Source organism: Poromitra crassiceps (genome assembly GCF_964638095.1).
Source record: "Poromitra crassiceps genome assembly, chromosome: 7".
Lineage (NCBI taxonomy): Eukaryota > Metazoa > Chordata > Actinopteri > Beryciformes > Melamphaidae > Poromitra > Poromitra crassiceps.
Genome location: NC_139628.1, coordinates 49,635,214 through 49,651,133, shown reverse-complemented (window position 1 = coordinate 49,651,133; position 15,920 = coordinate 49,635,214). Strand labels below are relative to the sequence as shown.

Here is a 15,920-nt window from a genome sequence, read left to right as displayed (position 1 = left end):
AGCTTGCTGACGTCGACGGTGGGTCTGACCAAGAAAGAAAAAAAGAAATATTGTAAACATTTTGTCAATTTTTGATGAACAGGGTCTTATACTGCCCTATGAGCCTTTTATGACTAGACATGACTTTCCAATTCCTTTTAAAGAATACAATTCTGTAATCAAAGCCATTCCCTCTGGTTTAATCCATCTTATCAAAAGTCACTTATCTGATGGTGGAGATAACACCCCAGCGGTACCATCTATTTTGCTTTTGAATGGCATCAACATAAGGGATAAGAAATGTGATAATAAACATATTCGTAACATTTTTCAAAGTAAAAACAAAATAACCCCAAGAGGAAAGTTTTTTTGGAACTCACACATCGAAGATATACACTGGGAAAAAGCATATGGCTTCTACCTCACAAGTTTTGTATTTCTAACAAAGTCAAAGAAGTTCATTTCAAAATTTTACATAAAATCTATCCAGTAAATTCTATAATCTGCAGATATGTGGATGTTGATAGCTCTTGCTCCTTTTGTGGACAAGCTGATGAAACTTGGATCCATCTTTTTTTCCAATGTAATATAACAATGCGATTCTGGTCTGATTTTAATTCTCATGTTTTGAATCTCACTAATGTTACCCACTGTTTTACTCTTAAAGATGTTATTTGTTATTATGACAACAAGTAACAAATCTCTAAGCTATGTTGTAATTTATTTTATTTTATTTGGAAAATTCTTTATTCATAAACAGAAGTTTTTAGGTAGCTTACTCGGCCGGCTTTCCCCATCTTTTTGATTGAGTTCAACTCATTGCTTAATTCGCTTGCTCTTGTAAACAATAAAAAAAAGCAACAGGTTCTTAGAATATTACCTAAACATATTTGATGTAACCCCTGTAAATTGATTTTTGCTAATGTCATTTTGTCTGTCCTTATTTTTATTTTATTCTAACATGTCAAGTTGTCTTTGTAAACATTAATTATTGTATTGTATTGTTCTATGTCTTATTCATTTCTGTTTGTTTATAGCTCTTAAGTATGGTGATGTGTTATTGTCTGTCTGACATATTTTGTACATCTATATTGTTAATAAAAAAAGGGGAAAAAAAGGCCGAACAGACAGGAAGTTCCACAGCATGCCCCAGATGGATCTTTATTGGCTGCAGTCTGAGTCGCTCAGCTTGTTTGCCAGCCAATCGTCGACGACCACCCAGATCTCCGGCACCGCCTCCAATGGTCGCAATTTGGACCGAGAGGCTGTCTGGATGAGATGTGTGTGTTTATTCTGCGGAATCCAGCCGTCACAACAGCAGCAGCTTATTAGCCGAGCCTGGCTCTGTGAGGCGGCCTGCGACGTCCCTGGAGCATGATGGTCCTGTCCGGATGTGATCGGGTCCAATTTAAACTCAACTAAATGTGGAGCGCTGAACCTGCTCCATCCCGCACACACACAGCGCAGCCTGTGAGCAGGCCCGTTACCCCACACAGAGACACACACTGCTGCTGCTGCTGCTGCTGCTGATGCTCCAACATGTCGGTACATCAGTACAAAGGCGGCGGCCACGAAGTCAGCTGCTGCATCAAATACTTCATTTTTGGATTCAACATACTGTTCTGGGTATTGTATCTTTGTTTAATTCGTCTGGTTATTATTTCGATACAATATATCGACTGTGGGCAATAGGGTCAAAGCCACAATAAGCCAGGCCCAAATGATCAGATCATCTCTTATAGTTATAATGTATCACTTTTAGGCTACGTTGATATTTTCATTAATAGACTTGCTTGCTTCACGGGCCGTTCTAAATGCACCACTGATGAGAACAGAGCAGTTCGCCCTAACGTTAATCGGCTTGTTGTAGTGGACTAATGACAGCTCAACGCTTCAATATAACAGGCTTATCATTCAAACTGGCACCTGCATATCAGCTGTAAGCAGGTCACACTGGACTAGAGAGGCACATGGTGAAACCAACAGGCATTTCCACATTGGTACACCGTTTTAAAGTAATATATTTAGGCTACAAATAAATCAATAGCCTACTGGACATATATTTTCTTCCTATGCATTGCTGTTTGTCAGCATGCAACTAGTAGCTATATCAAATGTATGTAGGCTATTTGTTCATTCTATTATTATTATTATTATTATTATTATTATTATTATTATTATTATTATTATTATTATTATTTTGCACACACAAAATATTGTTCAAATGAATGTCATGTAGCCTAATGTGCAGGGGTTCCGCTATATGCAGGGGACCTGGCCAAGAAAAGCAGCATGAAGTTACAGATGCAAACAAACATTACATTATTTAACATCACTTTTATAGCTAGAGAAATAAATGGTGGAAAGCATAAACGTCGTACGACATGCGCTTAATAACCAAAGTCCCCAGCTCTCGGCCACCGCTGGTGAGAATAATCCTGGAGGAAACACTGATGTGTGTAGGCTATTCTGTTTTTATATCCTTACACTTACAATAGTTCACACATGACTTTTTTGTAAGGGATAAATATATTGTGAAGTATTGTACTACTGTACAACATAATTCATAATATAACATATAGTATGATAAATTTGTATATTTTTGCAGTGTGGGGTGGTTCTTCAAATGACAGAATGTGTAGTGTAGACTCCTATCACCAGTTCTTTTACCTATTAAGACATAACGCAATATGAAAGTCACTATGAGATCAATAAGGATAGACAGAGGACGTCCAACACCATATTGGGCTATGTAGACCACAATTGATGTCATAATATGGTAGAGTGACATAATGCTACATCATTTTTCCAGTAACATGATATGATCATATGTGATAATAACATGCTGTGGTGTTTTGCAGCTGCTGGGCATGGCCTTGGTTGGAATTGGACTGTGGGCATGGAGTGAGAAGGTGAGTAGGAGGAGACCAATCTGGGAACCCAGAGTCTATTTCTATTTGAAAAATAGACTCTGGGACAGTCCTACCTTTTCCAGGTGACGTTTTACAATGGTGACATTATCATCAGGTGACATTATCATCTGCTTTTATTGCTCCAGGCAGCACATTTTCCACACATAAACCCCCCCCCCCACTGACAAACGCTACTGTATGTGGACACACATAGACACACATAGAACCCTCCTGAATCTGTCCATATGGCTTTGAATGTGAAGTTGTTGTGGTGTGGTGTCCTTCTCCAGGGGGTTCTGTCCAACATCTCGTCGCTCACAGACCTGGGGGGTCTGGACCCGGTCTGGCTCTTCATGGTGGTTGGGGGGGTCATGTTCATCCTGGGCTTCGCCGGCTGCATCGGAGCGCTGCGGGAAAACACCTTCCTACTCAAGTTTGTATGTCCCACACAGACAACCTCACCTCCCTCATCATCTCCCTCACTGATTCTGCAATAACCAAATACAGTTTATACCCTTTATAACTGTAACTGCTGCGCCTGTTGCTTAATGCACTTTTCATGCTCTTTCTTAAAGTTTTGTTGTGATGCTTTTAAATGTCAATTTTATTCTCTTCTTTTATTCTTTTGTTTTCTTGTCAACCATTTTATGTGAATCCAAAGGTAGAAGGGAGACATGCACATCCCAGCCTAGTAGGGCAGGTGCAGAACTTACAGTGATGAATGCAAATAAAATGGTAAAAAGTTCGCACACTGCAAAGGGCTCCAATTAGGTTTTTTATTGCAACACCGTGGGTAACGTTTCGGGCAGCACCCTGCCCTTCTTCAGACTTCAGTCTGAAGAACTTTCACTTTCACTTCAGTGTGCGAACTTTTTACCATTTTATTTGCAACCATTTTATGTGAAGCACTTTGAATTGCTTCTGTGTATGAAATGTGCTATACAAATAAACTTGACTTGACTTGACTTATATTAAGGTACTCACTATTAACTAGTAGCGCATGCATATTAGCATATTGGCTGTTTATTAGTCATTATAAAGGACTTACCGTAAGTCTAATTCTGCATGACCATATTCTGCAACTACTAGGCCTTAACTAAGAGTTTTCCCTTAATAACCTCCTTATTACTGCTTATTGATAGGAAGTAAGGAAGTTAATTTAGATGATCTTAATATGCTTTGCTCAGTATGCATGGCCTTATAAGATGGTAGTACCACCAGCATATTAAGATAATAATTCATGTATAACGACTCCCTTCCTTACTATCAATAAGCAGTATTTAGGAGGTTATTGAGGGAAAACTCTTTTTTAATGGCCTACAGTAGTAGTACATGGGTCCCCAAATCCCCTCTCTGCTCATGCTGCTTGTTTCTCCTCTGTCTCCTCCCTGCTCGTAGTTCTCCGTGTTTCTGGGAATCATCTTCTTCTTGGAGTTGACCACAGGAGTGCTGGCGTTCGTCTTTAAGGACTGGATCAAAGACCAGCTGAACCTATTCATCAACAATAACATCCGGGCGTACCGGGATGACATCGACCTACAAAACCTCATAGACTTCACTCAGGAATACGTAAGTGGACACAACAGCAGGATATCATGACGCCATACATCTACAGTCGACTTTAGAAACACAGAAGATTGAATCAATCACATTATAGTGAATGTTTGACACTTTTTATAATCAGAGTGTAATGTAATAAACACAACGTTGCCATAGAGGTAGGGCAGCCATGGAGCCCACTTGTGGGCTGCGAAGGTATTGCAAGTGGGCCACCAAATCATTTGCAAAACATTACGATCTTTGTGTGTGTGTGTGTGTGTGTATGTGGGGGGGGTATTATTATGTATGAGAATTGAGAATACATTTCTCCATTGTTGGATATGGATACCGTTATTTAATTTGTAATCAATTATTCATTAATTAGCCTATTGCAGACAGCCCCTGGCCTCACTTTTAGTTTCTGATGTCTGTGTGGTGCTGATGGACAGCTCTGCTGTACTGTTAGGGCTGGGCGATATAGCTCAAAAGTATATCCATATAAAGTATTTCATGTCAGTCGATATCGATAATTATTTATACTTTTTAATGACCCGTTTTTACTAATAAAAAAACATGACAAGAAAAGGAGGTTTGCATTTAACCAATTTATTTTGAACCACCTTATTTTCAAGGCACACAGGTAATTGTAATGCTAACACTGTCACACATACACAAAACACATAGCTGAGTGTTGTTTGTGTGTGTGTGTGTGTGTGTGTGTGTGTGTGTGTGTGTGTGTGTGTGTGTGTGTGTGTGTGTGTGTGTGTGTGTGTGTGTGTGCGTGCGTGCGTGCGTGCTATAGTGGGAGTGCTGCGGGGCGTTCGGGGCTGATGACTGGAACCTCAACATCTACTTTAACTGCACTGATGCGAATCCCAGCAGGGAGAAGTGTGGCGTCCCCTTCTCCTGCTGCACTAAGGACCCAGCGGTACACTACACTACACATACACACACACACACACACACACACACACACACACACACACACACACACACACACACACACACACACACACACACACACACACACAGGGTTATACAGGCATTTCTCAGTTTGTTCTAGTCCAGTGGTTCTGGTATATCCACTTTCCCTGATTTCTGAATCCAAGTACCCCATTTATCCGACTACAACACGAACTTGCGAACTGCAAGAGAAAACTATAGCATATGATGCCTTTTGAAGAATATAACATTACAAAATAAGAAATGGAGTGAAAGAGTTGCAATTTGTGCCTCCTGAGCAGATTTATTTTAACGTTTCATTTTTTTTCATGATTTAATGTTAAATTCTTCCATTTTCCCCTTTCTCAGTATCCCCTGTAGTACCTCCACGTACCCCTAGGGGTGCACCCACCCCAGTTTGGGAACCACTGTTGTAGAAAAAGAAATGCCTCCATCTCCTAACACCTATTCTTCTTTTAATGCCAACTAGAGCTGCAAAAATGAATCGATTAGTTGTCAACAATTAAATTAAACGTCAAGTATTTTGATAATCAGTTAATCAGTTTGAGTAACTTTTTCTAAGGGGAAAAAAAGGTAAAAATTGATTGATTCCAGCTTCTAAGATGTGAATATTTTCTACTGCTCCATTACAGTAAACTGGGCTTTGGGAAACACTGATCGTCATTTCGCACCATTTTCTGACATTTTATAGACCAAACAACTAATCGATTAATCGAGAAAATAATCGCCAGATTAATCGACAATGAAAAAAATCGTTAGTTGCAGGCAGCACCAATGCCATCTTGTAAAACACTTTATAAACGCTGCTTTTAGATGTCGTAAGTGCTGTATGAATAAAGTTGATTATCTTTATTATCTCCAGGAGGACGTGATCAACACACAGTGTGGTTATGACGTTCGAGCCAAACCAGTAAGTAGTGTCTTCTTTCTGCTTTTAGTCACTCCCTCTGTTTGAATTTACTACGCTGGTTATCTATGACAAGGGTTTTCAAAGTCTGAGACTGTGGGCTCCCCCCCCCACACAAAGCTCAGAAAAAGGACCCCCGCCCTCACTCAATTCCTGGAGGCCTATGGGATCATGATTATATTATTTGATCCCATAGACACTCAACAATTGAGCCAAGATAGCCTGATATTGCTGTTTGACATACTTCAGACCATTGACCATCGGCTTGTTTGCAAACCACCTGACCACCTGATTCCTAATCACGAAGGCACGAGCAAAATCACACAATTGCTGGAAAAATCGCTTCTCTTCTTTTCATTTGATATGGATCATATCCTGTATGTTTTGCAATCTTCTGGCGATACCTGCAGCGTGGAGCGGCATCCAACTCTCTCGCTTTTCTCCATTCTCCATAGAGAGCTGCCCCCCCAGCGACGTCATCGGAATCACATGGTTGCAAACAACCTATTAGAGTTGCGGGTGCAAATTTCGGTCCAATGTTTTCGAGTTCACCAATCACAATTATTTGTCTCTCATTGGTTTCCCGGTGAGGGCTCGCACACTCAGATCGGCCGTAGCGAAGTGCAGGCTAGTCTACTACTCTACAACTGTGCCCCCTCTTCTCCAATTATGTATAGAGAGATTTCCTGGTTCTTTCCAGGAAACTTCCTAAAGAAATCAGTTCCTTTCTAGGAAATGATTAGGAAATTGCCGACGCATGAAATAAAGCCTTAGCTGGTATTATCTGTAAGGTACAAATCAAAATAAAGATAACCTGAGACAACTCTAAGCAGAAATTACACAAGATTTATCCTACTATCTCACCACTGTGTGAAAGATGTCAAGTGTCCGAGGGCACACTGTCTCATGGCTTCTGGTTCTGCCCTTCACTGACGGGATTCTGGGCCAGAATATTTGACTGGTACTCTAAGGCCTATGAGGTGGCCCTTCAGCCGGAGGCAGAACTCGCCATCTTCGGCTGCTCAGAGTCCTCTCTGAACTTTCCTACAGCTGTGCAACAATCTCTGACACTGGGGACAACTGTTGCCAAAAAACAAATTCTGAAGGAATGGAAATCTCCCTCTCCACCCTCTTTCCAATTGTGGTTGACGGACATGACCTCTGTTATACGCATGGAGAGACTTAGGTTCCTGAGAACCAATACACTTAGAAAGTTTGTGACTATCTGGGATCCGTTTTTGGTCTACCTCAACGAGGCTAGGGGTGACGGGTGACTCGCCCGGCTGGCTTCCCATAGACCCCTTGAGTGAAATCCCAAGTATATCGTTTACAAGAACATAAGCACCTTAGGTGGCTGGCACCACTTTGTAATGTTGATTATATTGTTTTGTTTTGTTTTTTCTTTCTTTCCCCCGTGTCTGAGCCTGTTTGTCCGTTTTGTCTGTTTGTGTTCTATAAAAATTTAAAATATGAAAAAAAAAAAAAAGATAACCTGAGAACTTGATGTTGGCCACAGGACTCTGAGCAGAAGGACTCCATCAACGTGAAAGGCTGTGTGCCACAGTTTGAGAAGTGGCTGCAGGATAACCTCACCCTGGTGGCTGGGATTTTCATCGGAGTCGCACTGTTACAGGTCAGAAAAACATGACTGTAGCCTGGTACTGTACACCATCCTGATCACATGACCTCACTTTCTGTTTCGTTCTGCGGGTCCGTCTGGCCCGCCCCCAGCAATTTCCAGAAATGACAAAGTGCACGGGCCAATCAGGGATCTGCCTCGTAGTTGACAACGTAACCGGCGTAATGGCAAAACGGTAATGGTGGCTCCCGAGAACGAGCGGTAACGTCATTGTTTGTAGCGTTCACACACCTGTTAAGTGCAGTTATTGCAGAAATAGACTCAATAACAATGAAACAAGAACAGGACAGAGCATGCACCAGTCGATTTTCTGGACGGAAAATATGTTTTCGCCATTCTTGTGAGTGGATTTGGATTAGATCGGATCCGACGCTGATTGGCTGAAGGACTGAATTTGGCGACGCTGATTGGCTGATTGAAAGTACTCCCGCCCACTGAAATCACTGTGGACGGCTTGGAGTGCAGACTGATACGTGAAGCGAAACAGAATGTGAGATCGCGAATCAGGATGATTTTAATCAGGCTAGAAAAACACCTCTCCCCTCTGGTAATGTTCCATCATGCAAACATGCTTACACACTACAGATAAAGGAATACATGTTGGATAATGGAATGCAGGTTGTAGGAAAGCATCCCTCCTCTTTGAAAATGTCTGATGATGTCATTTTGTTTGTCTTTAATTCAGATTTTTGGGATATGTCTGGCCCAAAACCTAGTGAGCGACATCGAAGCTGTGCGGGCGAGCTGGTGAGAAAACATGATCTTTAGTGTTTCTGCTTCAGTTCAATGTCTCATACATACATACATACATACATCACTGTTTCTGCTTCACTTCCTGCTTTGCATTGGTTTTCAGTCATTGTGTGACATTAAAGGATACGTTCAGTCTTTATCTACTCACCCCCATGCTGATGGCAGGACCCGTGAAGTTTTTTAGTCCACAGAACATTTGTGGAGTTCCACAGAGTTCACACATCACAAGAGCTAGCTCAAAGTTCAGCTCACACAGATTAAAATGAACTATAGTTCACATTCATAGTTCACAATTTTGAATTTTGAACTAAGTTCACAGTCCCAAAAAATGAGAGGTTCATGTTCATTTCACGTTCATTTTAGGCCTTTCAAAAATAAAACCGTTATTATAACCTTAACCTTCATATTAGTTTTGAGTAATGCTTTAGAGCCACGGTTTCACTCCGTATCTAATCTTAACATCAGTATTTTGATACAAGATTTGCCGTTTCGTTTGTTGAAATACCTTTTTTCTCCAAAGGTGAGAGTTTGAATACCTTTATTCTGAAAGTTAATTCGCGGTATGTCCGTTGCTAGTCTCACTGTTGCTGCCTTGACAGAGCCCAGAAACGCCTCCTCGTAGTACAGTACATTACCACACACACACACGTCTGAGCTGCCCAAGCCCTGCCCGCGGTAGACATAGCAGAGAAGAGAAGAGAGAGAAGCAGAGACAAATGTAAATTACCACAAACGTAAACACAATGGCCAATTATCAAGGTCACAAAAGAGCGAGAAAAGAACGATAAGAGTGAACAAAATTCCTGATTCCAATAGTATCAAATGGTATACTTTTCCAGTCTCCTAAATGGGTGTGGTCTAAACTCACCTCACACCTCATTCTTCCTCCTCCCCCCCTCCATGCTTCGTCAGGGTGCCCCCCCCTCTCTCCACACGCAGACTTCCACCACACTCCAGCAAGAAGTCACTGGCTTACTACTCATGAGACGCACACTGCTGTGTGTGTGTTGGATCCAGGTCAACATTTTAATGTGTGTGTGTGTGTGTGTGTGTGTGTGTGTCTTGAGCGTTGTTGTGGGTTTTGATAGTTAGCCTCTGTGTCTGTGTTTTTGTGCCGTGTTTCATTCACTGTCGCAAGTCGGAAATTCCCGGCCGTTAGGTGGGAATCACAACCTCGGAAAAAATGGGAGAAACATAGATACACTTACTGTCAGAATGGTGAAAAGCCCCCATTTTTTTAATTATGTGGTTGCTTTTTCTGTGTTCTCTTCTAATATTTTGTCTTTACCATGTTGTCAAGCAACAGCATGGCCATTATTATTATTATCATTATTATAATTTATATAAGATGATTCGCCAAATCTAAAAAGTGATTGACAATTGGTTCAGGCGGCATATTGGTGAAATTAGTTTTTGATTGACAGAGGATTGTAAGCCTCTGATTGGCCAAATAAAAAAATTGACAGTTACCCCGCCCTCTCGAAGTTGCCAGTCTAGCAGAGACACAAACTTGGAGTTTTCAACTTTGCGACATCTCTGGAACACAGCATTAGTCGTGAGTCCACCTCACCCCAGACCACTGATCTTTTATAGGTCGGTGCTCCAGACATGGAGAACACTGCTTCACCTGCTGCTCAAGCCATATCTTCCATGAGCACTGCTATTACAAAGCTTAAAAAGCTGATAAACAACATTAATAAATAATGCGTTTTTATGCACATATAAATCTCTGGATTCTGCAGAATAAGATCTGCATGTTTGAACTGTTTCTGTTCACACTTGGTCTATTAATATTGCGCGTATGTGTGCGTGTGCTTGGGTTTATAGGAAACTTTGGTTTTGGGTGCATTATTAAAAGGAGAATATAAATGGACGCAAGTCAGAATTTTCAAACAATTGTGATGGCGGGGTGGATGTGCCTTGATTTACAACCATGCTGAAGTCCCTTTCCACTTTTTGGGATGCATTGAGAAATCTTTTGTGACAAAACAATTCTGAAGTGTTATGAACATTATTCCATGTAGCAGCTGAACCTCTTTACATCCGCTCACTCCTAGGCACTGTCTACAGCTGGGCTGGTTTGGAGTCATGTGACTTGTCATGTGACTTACCAAATAATCCCTTCCTTCTTCTTTCTTCCCTTTTTTGTTTCCGCTTTCTCGTCACCGGCAGCCTTTCACTTGAAACAGCTTCTCTGTGTGTCTCAGTCCTTCTGATCCTGTGCAGAAACATGTTTTTTCCCACCCATAGCCTACCTTTCCTTGTCTGTTGTTGCATTTCTTTCCTATGATACACTGGTGTTTTCTGTTTTCCTTCATGTGCTTTAACCTTTCATCTTGCCAGGTTAAAGGGACAGCTCGCCCCAAAAAACAAACATATTTCCCATATCTGTAGTGCTATTTATTTATTTTCCCTATCTGTAGTGCTATTTATTTATTTTCCCTATCTGTAGTGCTATTTATCCATCTAGATCGTTTTGGTGTGAGTTGCCGAGTTTCGGAGATATCGGCCGTAGAGCTGTCTGCCTATGGCACTCAGTGTGTGGTGGGGTTTTTTTGCGCTGTGAGCAGCACAAGCCGAGTGCCATCCATGTCCGTTGTATAGACCCTTCTCACGGGGGCCATTTTGTGTCGAGAAGCCAGGGTAAACACAGGTGCAAGCAAAACACTAATGAGGGTTTCCAACTTCCATGATTGGGATTTGGAAACCCTCATTAGTGTTTTGCTTGCACCTGTGTTTACCCTGGCTTCTCGACACAAAATGGCCCCCGTGAGAAGGGTCTATTGGAGAGAAGGCAGAAATCTTGGGTCAATATCTCCAAAACTCGACAAGTCACACCAAAACGATCTATGGATAAATAGCACTACAGGTATGAGGACAAATATGTATTTTTGATTTTAAGGTGAACTCTCCCTTTAAACGGATTAGTTAAAAGGTATTTAGAGGTGAGAATTTCTTAAAGGAGGACTTTTTGCTGCTTTTCAATGAGCTTTGTATCATAATGTGGGGACTTTATGCAGGTTAACAGTTTACGTTTACCTTCCCTCCATTCATCTGCTTGCAGAAACTCCCGGCCAGCTGGTATAGCTCGTTAACAACGCTCATTAGGCTGTCATGTGATTCTTTGTGGATGTGCGCATATATATAAAAAAAAAGTGTAGTTCAAACTTGCGCAGAACATCTGTTCACTCCCGTCTCCAAATGATGTCAAATGCGTCATTTTGAAATGGAAGTGCCTGGAATGAACTGGGACTGGGAGCTCTTGGTGCATGCTGCTAGGTGGAGGGAAGTTAGACTGTTCATTTTCTACATACTGCCGACATTGTAATCATACAAAGCTTGTTGAAAATTGGCTAAGTCCTCCTTTATTTGGTGAGCCACATAGGAGCATTTCATGAATTAAACTCTCCTCCTCTCCTCTTTTTCTGCAGTTTCTTTACTTAATGGTGAAGCAGCAGTCAAGTCTACCAGGCAAGTTTATCTATTCAACCGAATTTTAAAGATTCAGTCAAGTCTTGAATGACATTGAAAATCGACACTGGATCTTTTCTTCACAAATTAACACAATTTAACAAATGTGGTTAAGTGAGCATTCCTTTTAAAAATGTTTTTTTTTTTTTTTTGTCAGTTCCAGGTCTTTGCAGCATCAGCATGCCTCCTTGAACATTGTGAGAGGGATCACCCATAAAGGAGTTCACGGATCACCTGCACTCACCATGTGTTCACTGAACCAGCACCTTTTCCAATGCACTAATGATGTGAAACTCTGTGTAATAGTCAGAACACTGTGAGTGACCTATATTGTAAAGGTAGAAATGGGTGGAGCTAGAGATGCACCACCAGGCTGCATGCCTATCATCACAATGCTCGAGTTTTGATCGCTACACGTCGTAGAGTGTCGAAGTTTTGATACATCTTTTTGATATTAGATCGGTATTTTTCAGAGAAAATGTAGATCAGTCGCTAAATCATCTTTCTCTAGCCTGGTTAAAAACCATCCTGATTCGTGACCTCACATTGTTTCGCTTGATCAATCTGGACTGCGATCCCTCCAGTCATTTCAGTGGGCGGGAGAAGGCTACTTGCCTTGACAAACTCCTTCAGCCAATCGGTGTCTCCAAATCCACTCAGAAGAACAACAAATAATTTTCCGCGAGAAACCACTGGTGCATAGTTGTAGACTAGCACATGCTTCCTCCGATACATGTGCAGTCGCCAGCTGCTTCTTTTCACCTGACAGCGAGGTGTTTCACCAGCAGGACGTAGCAGGTGGGAGGATCACACTATTCCCCCCCCAGTTCCCCTACCCCAGAACAGGCGCCCGACCGACCAGAGGAGGCACTAGTGCAGCGACCACACCCCACCGGCTTCCCACCCGCAGACACGGCCAATTATGTCTGTAGGAACGTCTGACCAAGCCAGAAGTACCGCTGCTTTACCTCTACACTACCCAGACACCACTCTTGTTCTTGTTAAATAGAGGCAAAGTGAACGTCACTTCCTGCTTCAGCACTGTACCAGAGATTTTTATCTGCCATTTATTTTCCCATAGACATTTCGTAAAATGCTTATAAAAATTGTTTTACTTCATCAAACCAAACGGTTCAGCTATATTTAGAATCGGGAGAGACCATAGAACATTTCACTCAGACCAAAACTTTAAAAAACTACATGGAAAAAATATTTTCTTTAAATCTGCAATGTTTTTACGTTTTGGTCCGAGTGAAATGTTACGTGGTCTCTCCTGTTTCTAAATATATCTGAGCCGTTTGGTTTGAACAAGTAAAACTATTTAAGCATTTTAAGAAATGTCTATGGGGGGAAAAGATCTCTGGTACAGTGCTGAAGCAGGAAGTAGGCGGTCACTTTGCCTCTCTATTGTTGAGTGTATTTTTGCACTAACTGCACTTACGGCTTTGTTTACTTTACTAACGTTAACATTACCACTCGTTGCTTTGGGAGACACGATTTAAAATACTTTCCAATCGCTATCAAATCAAACAAAATACATTTGATTTCATAGCGGATGCTTGGGGCAAATGTAGTGGAGTAAAAGTATCCAATTTATTTGGGAAATGTAGTGGAGTAAAAGTATCCAATTTATTTAGGAAATGTAGTGGAGTAAAAGTGAAAGTTGACAGAAATATAAATACTCAAGTACAGATACTGCTTTTCTACATACACACTAATATATGTGCCAGGTCTTGGAGGTTGTAAAATCCTATGGTGATGTGTTGTTGGTACAGTATGACACTCAATCACGCCTGTAGGCCTCTCTCCCCCTCCCGCATCACTTCCTGTACCATCCATTATGTCCCACATCACTTCCTGTACCATCCAGTATGTCCCACATCACTTCCTGTTCCATTCAGTATGTCCCACATCACTTCCTGTACCATCCAGTATGTCCCACATCACTTCCTGTACCATCCAGTATGTCCCACATCACTTCCTGTACCATCCAGTATGTCCCACATCACTTCCTGTTCCATTCAGTATGTCCCACATCACTTCCTGTACCATCCAGTATGTCCCACATCACTTCCTGTACCATCCAGTATGTCCCACATCACTTCCTGTACCATTCAGTATGTCCCACATCACTTCCTGTACCATTCAGTATGTCCCGCATCACTTCCTGTTCCATTCAGTATGTCCCACATCACTTCCTGTACCATCCAGTATGTCCCACCAACAACATTGTAATGTAACTACCTCCTTTCCATGTTCTTGTCTCATGTCCTCTGAAATTTTGACTGACATTTTAATATCAATTCATATTAATAAAGGTGACAAAAAAAAACATTTTGCCTTCTTGAGTCTTCAAAGGTGGTACTAACTGGTGAACACACTACTTTTTAATATTTCTAGTAGGAATAAAGACAAACCATCACCAGCAATCCTCTTTTAATTATCTGCTGAGTTACAATCCTCCAAATGTACAACTCATGACATTTACAACAAACATTGAAGTTTATATAGTTTTGTATGCAGTTACTGTGGATACACCTCTGTTGGCATGTGTCTTTAGGAGGGTACAAATCTGATAAATAACCATTCACACCTGACAAAAAACAACAGAAGAGTTTTCCCAGACCAGTGTAACAGAGTGTTGGTACAGTATCTGCAACATGCTGATATGCTGTCGGTCCCTTGGACGAGAAGAACCGACCATCGTACGTAAAAGAGAAAACCTGCCCCAGGAGGGAAGATGGGGCTCAAACGGTCCAAAGACATGGAGTGACCATTCTGTGCTGTCCGCATTCCATTACCCGTTCTCACCACCGGGGTGGCAGCTAATGCGCCAAGTCGGTGTGTTAACAGCTGCCCAGCCCACAAGCAGTAAATCACAACACACACACACATACACACATGTAGGAATGGTTGGCTGCTTCGTTGTTTTCGTTAACCAGGGCTGTAGCACTCGAGTCCGCTCTCCAGACGTCTTTTTTTGTACATCTATCTACAAAAAATGTGAATCTGTGTAAAGCCTGACATCTAGTGGTAAAAAGCATGCTACTGAAATGGCCATCTGCTATTGGCTGATCTTTGGTGTCAGGTAATCTCATTCTCTTTTCATAGTCTTCCCATGAGGTTACATTTCCTACCAATATGGCGCTTTAAATACACACAGCTCATTGGCTGTTTTTGTCATTTTGACTGTAATCACTTGTTAATTGATAGAAATCACCTGCTATTGTCCTACCAAGATGGCTGTGTGATGAAACAGAATACTATGAATATAGAGTACAGCAGGTGGTGACATCACCTAAGCACCAAAGATCAGCCAATAGCAGATGGCCATTTCAGTGACATGCTTTTTTTTTTACCTTTAGAAGTCAGGCTTTACAGGATTTAGTTACTCTTTAAGTAGAAATCTCTGTAGCTAATGGTCTTAAAAACCTTAAACTCCTATACATTAACCACTGTTTAAATATCTGTATCTAATGGCCCTGAACCTCAAACTCCTATACATTAACCACTGTTTACAGCCTATGTTGCTCTTGGTCTTCAATAGGACTCAACCTCAACTGGAATTGACTTGGACTCGACTACAGCCCTGTTCTCTTAACGATGTTCACGTGCCGAGTTCACACAATGATTCTCCATCAACAAATATGGGCGGGGGGGGGGGACTTGTGGAGCCCCTCCCACCCTAACTTGACTGTGCAGGTTGTCGTCGCCTGAGCAACCGTGGAGTTAAAAACTCTAGCTCACCTCTTACAGT

General features: G+C 41.6%; 1 protein-coding gene across 1 annotated transcript; it reads left to right on the top strand.

Annotated features, from left to right (window-relative positions):
- Nucleotides 1-1,518: 1,518 nt before the first annotated feature.
- On the top strand, nt 1,519-9,677 carry tspan5a (tetraspanin 5a; the record flags this gene model as incomplete). Its single annotated transcript, XM_083639884.1, has 9 exons — nt 1,519-1,605; nt 2,841-2,891; nt 3,182-3,328; nt 4,290-4,460; nt 5,233-5,358; nt 6,256-6,303; nt 7,817-7,933; nt 8,625-8,686; nt 9,605-9,677. The coding sequence occupies 9 exons, from the start codon at nt 1,519-1,521 to the stop codon at nt 9,675-9,677; spliced, it is 882 nt and encodes a 293-aa protein (XP_083496010.1).
- Between the last annotated feature and the right edge of the window lie 6,243 nt (nt 9,678-15,920).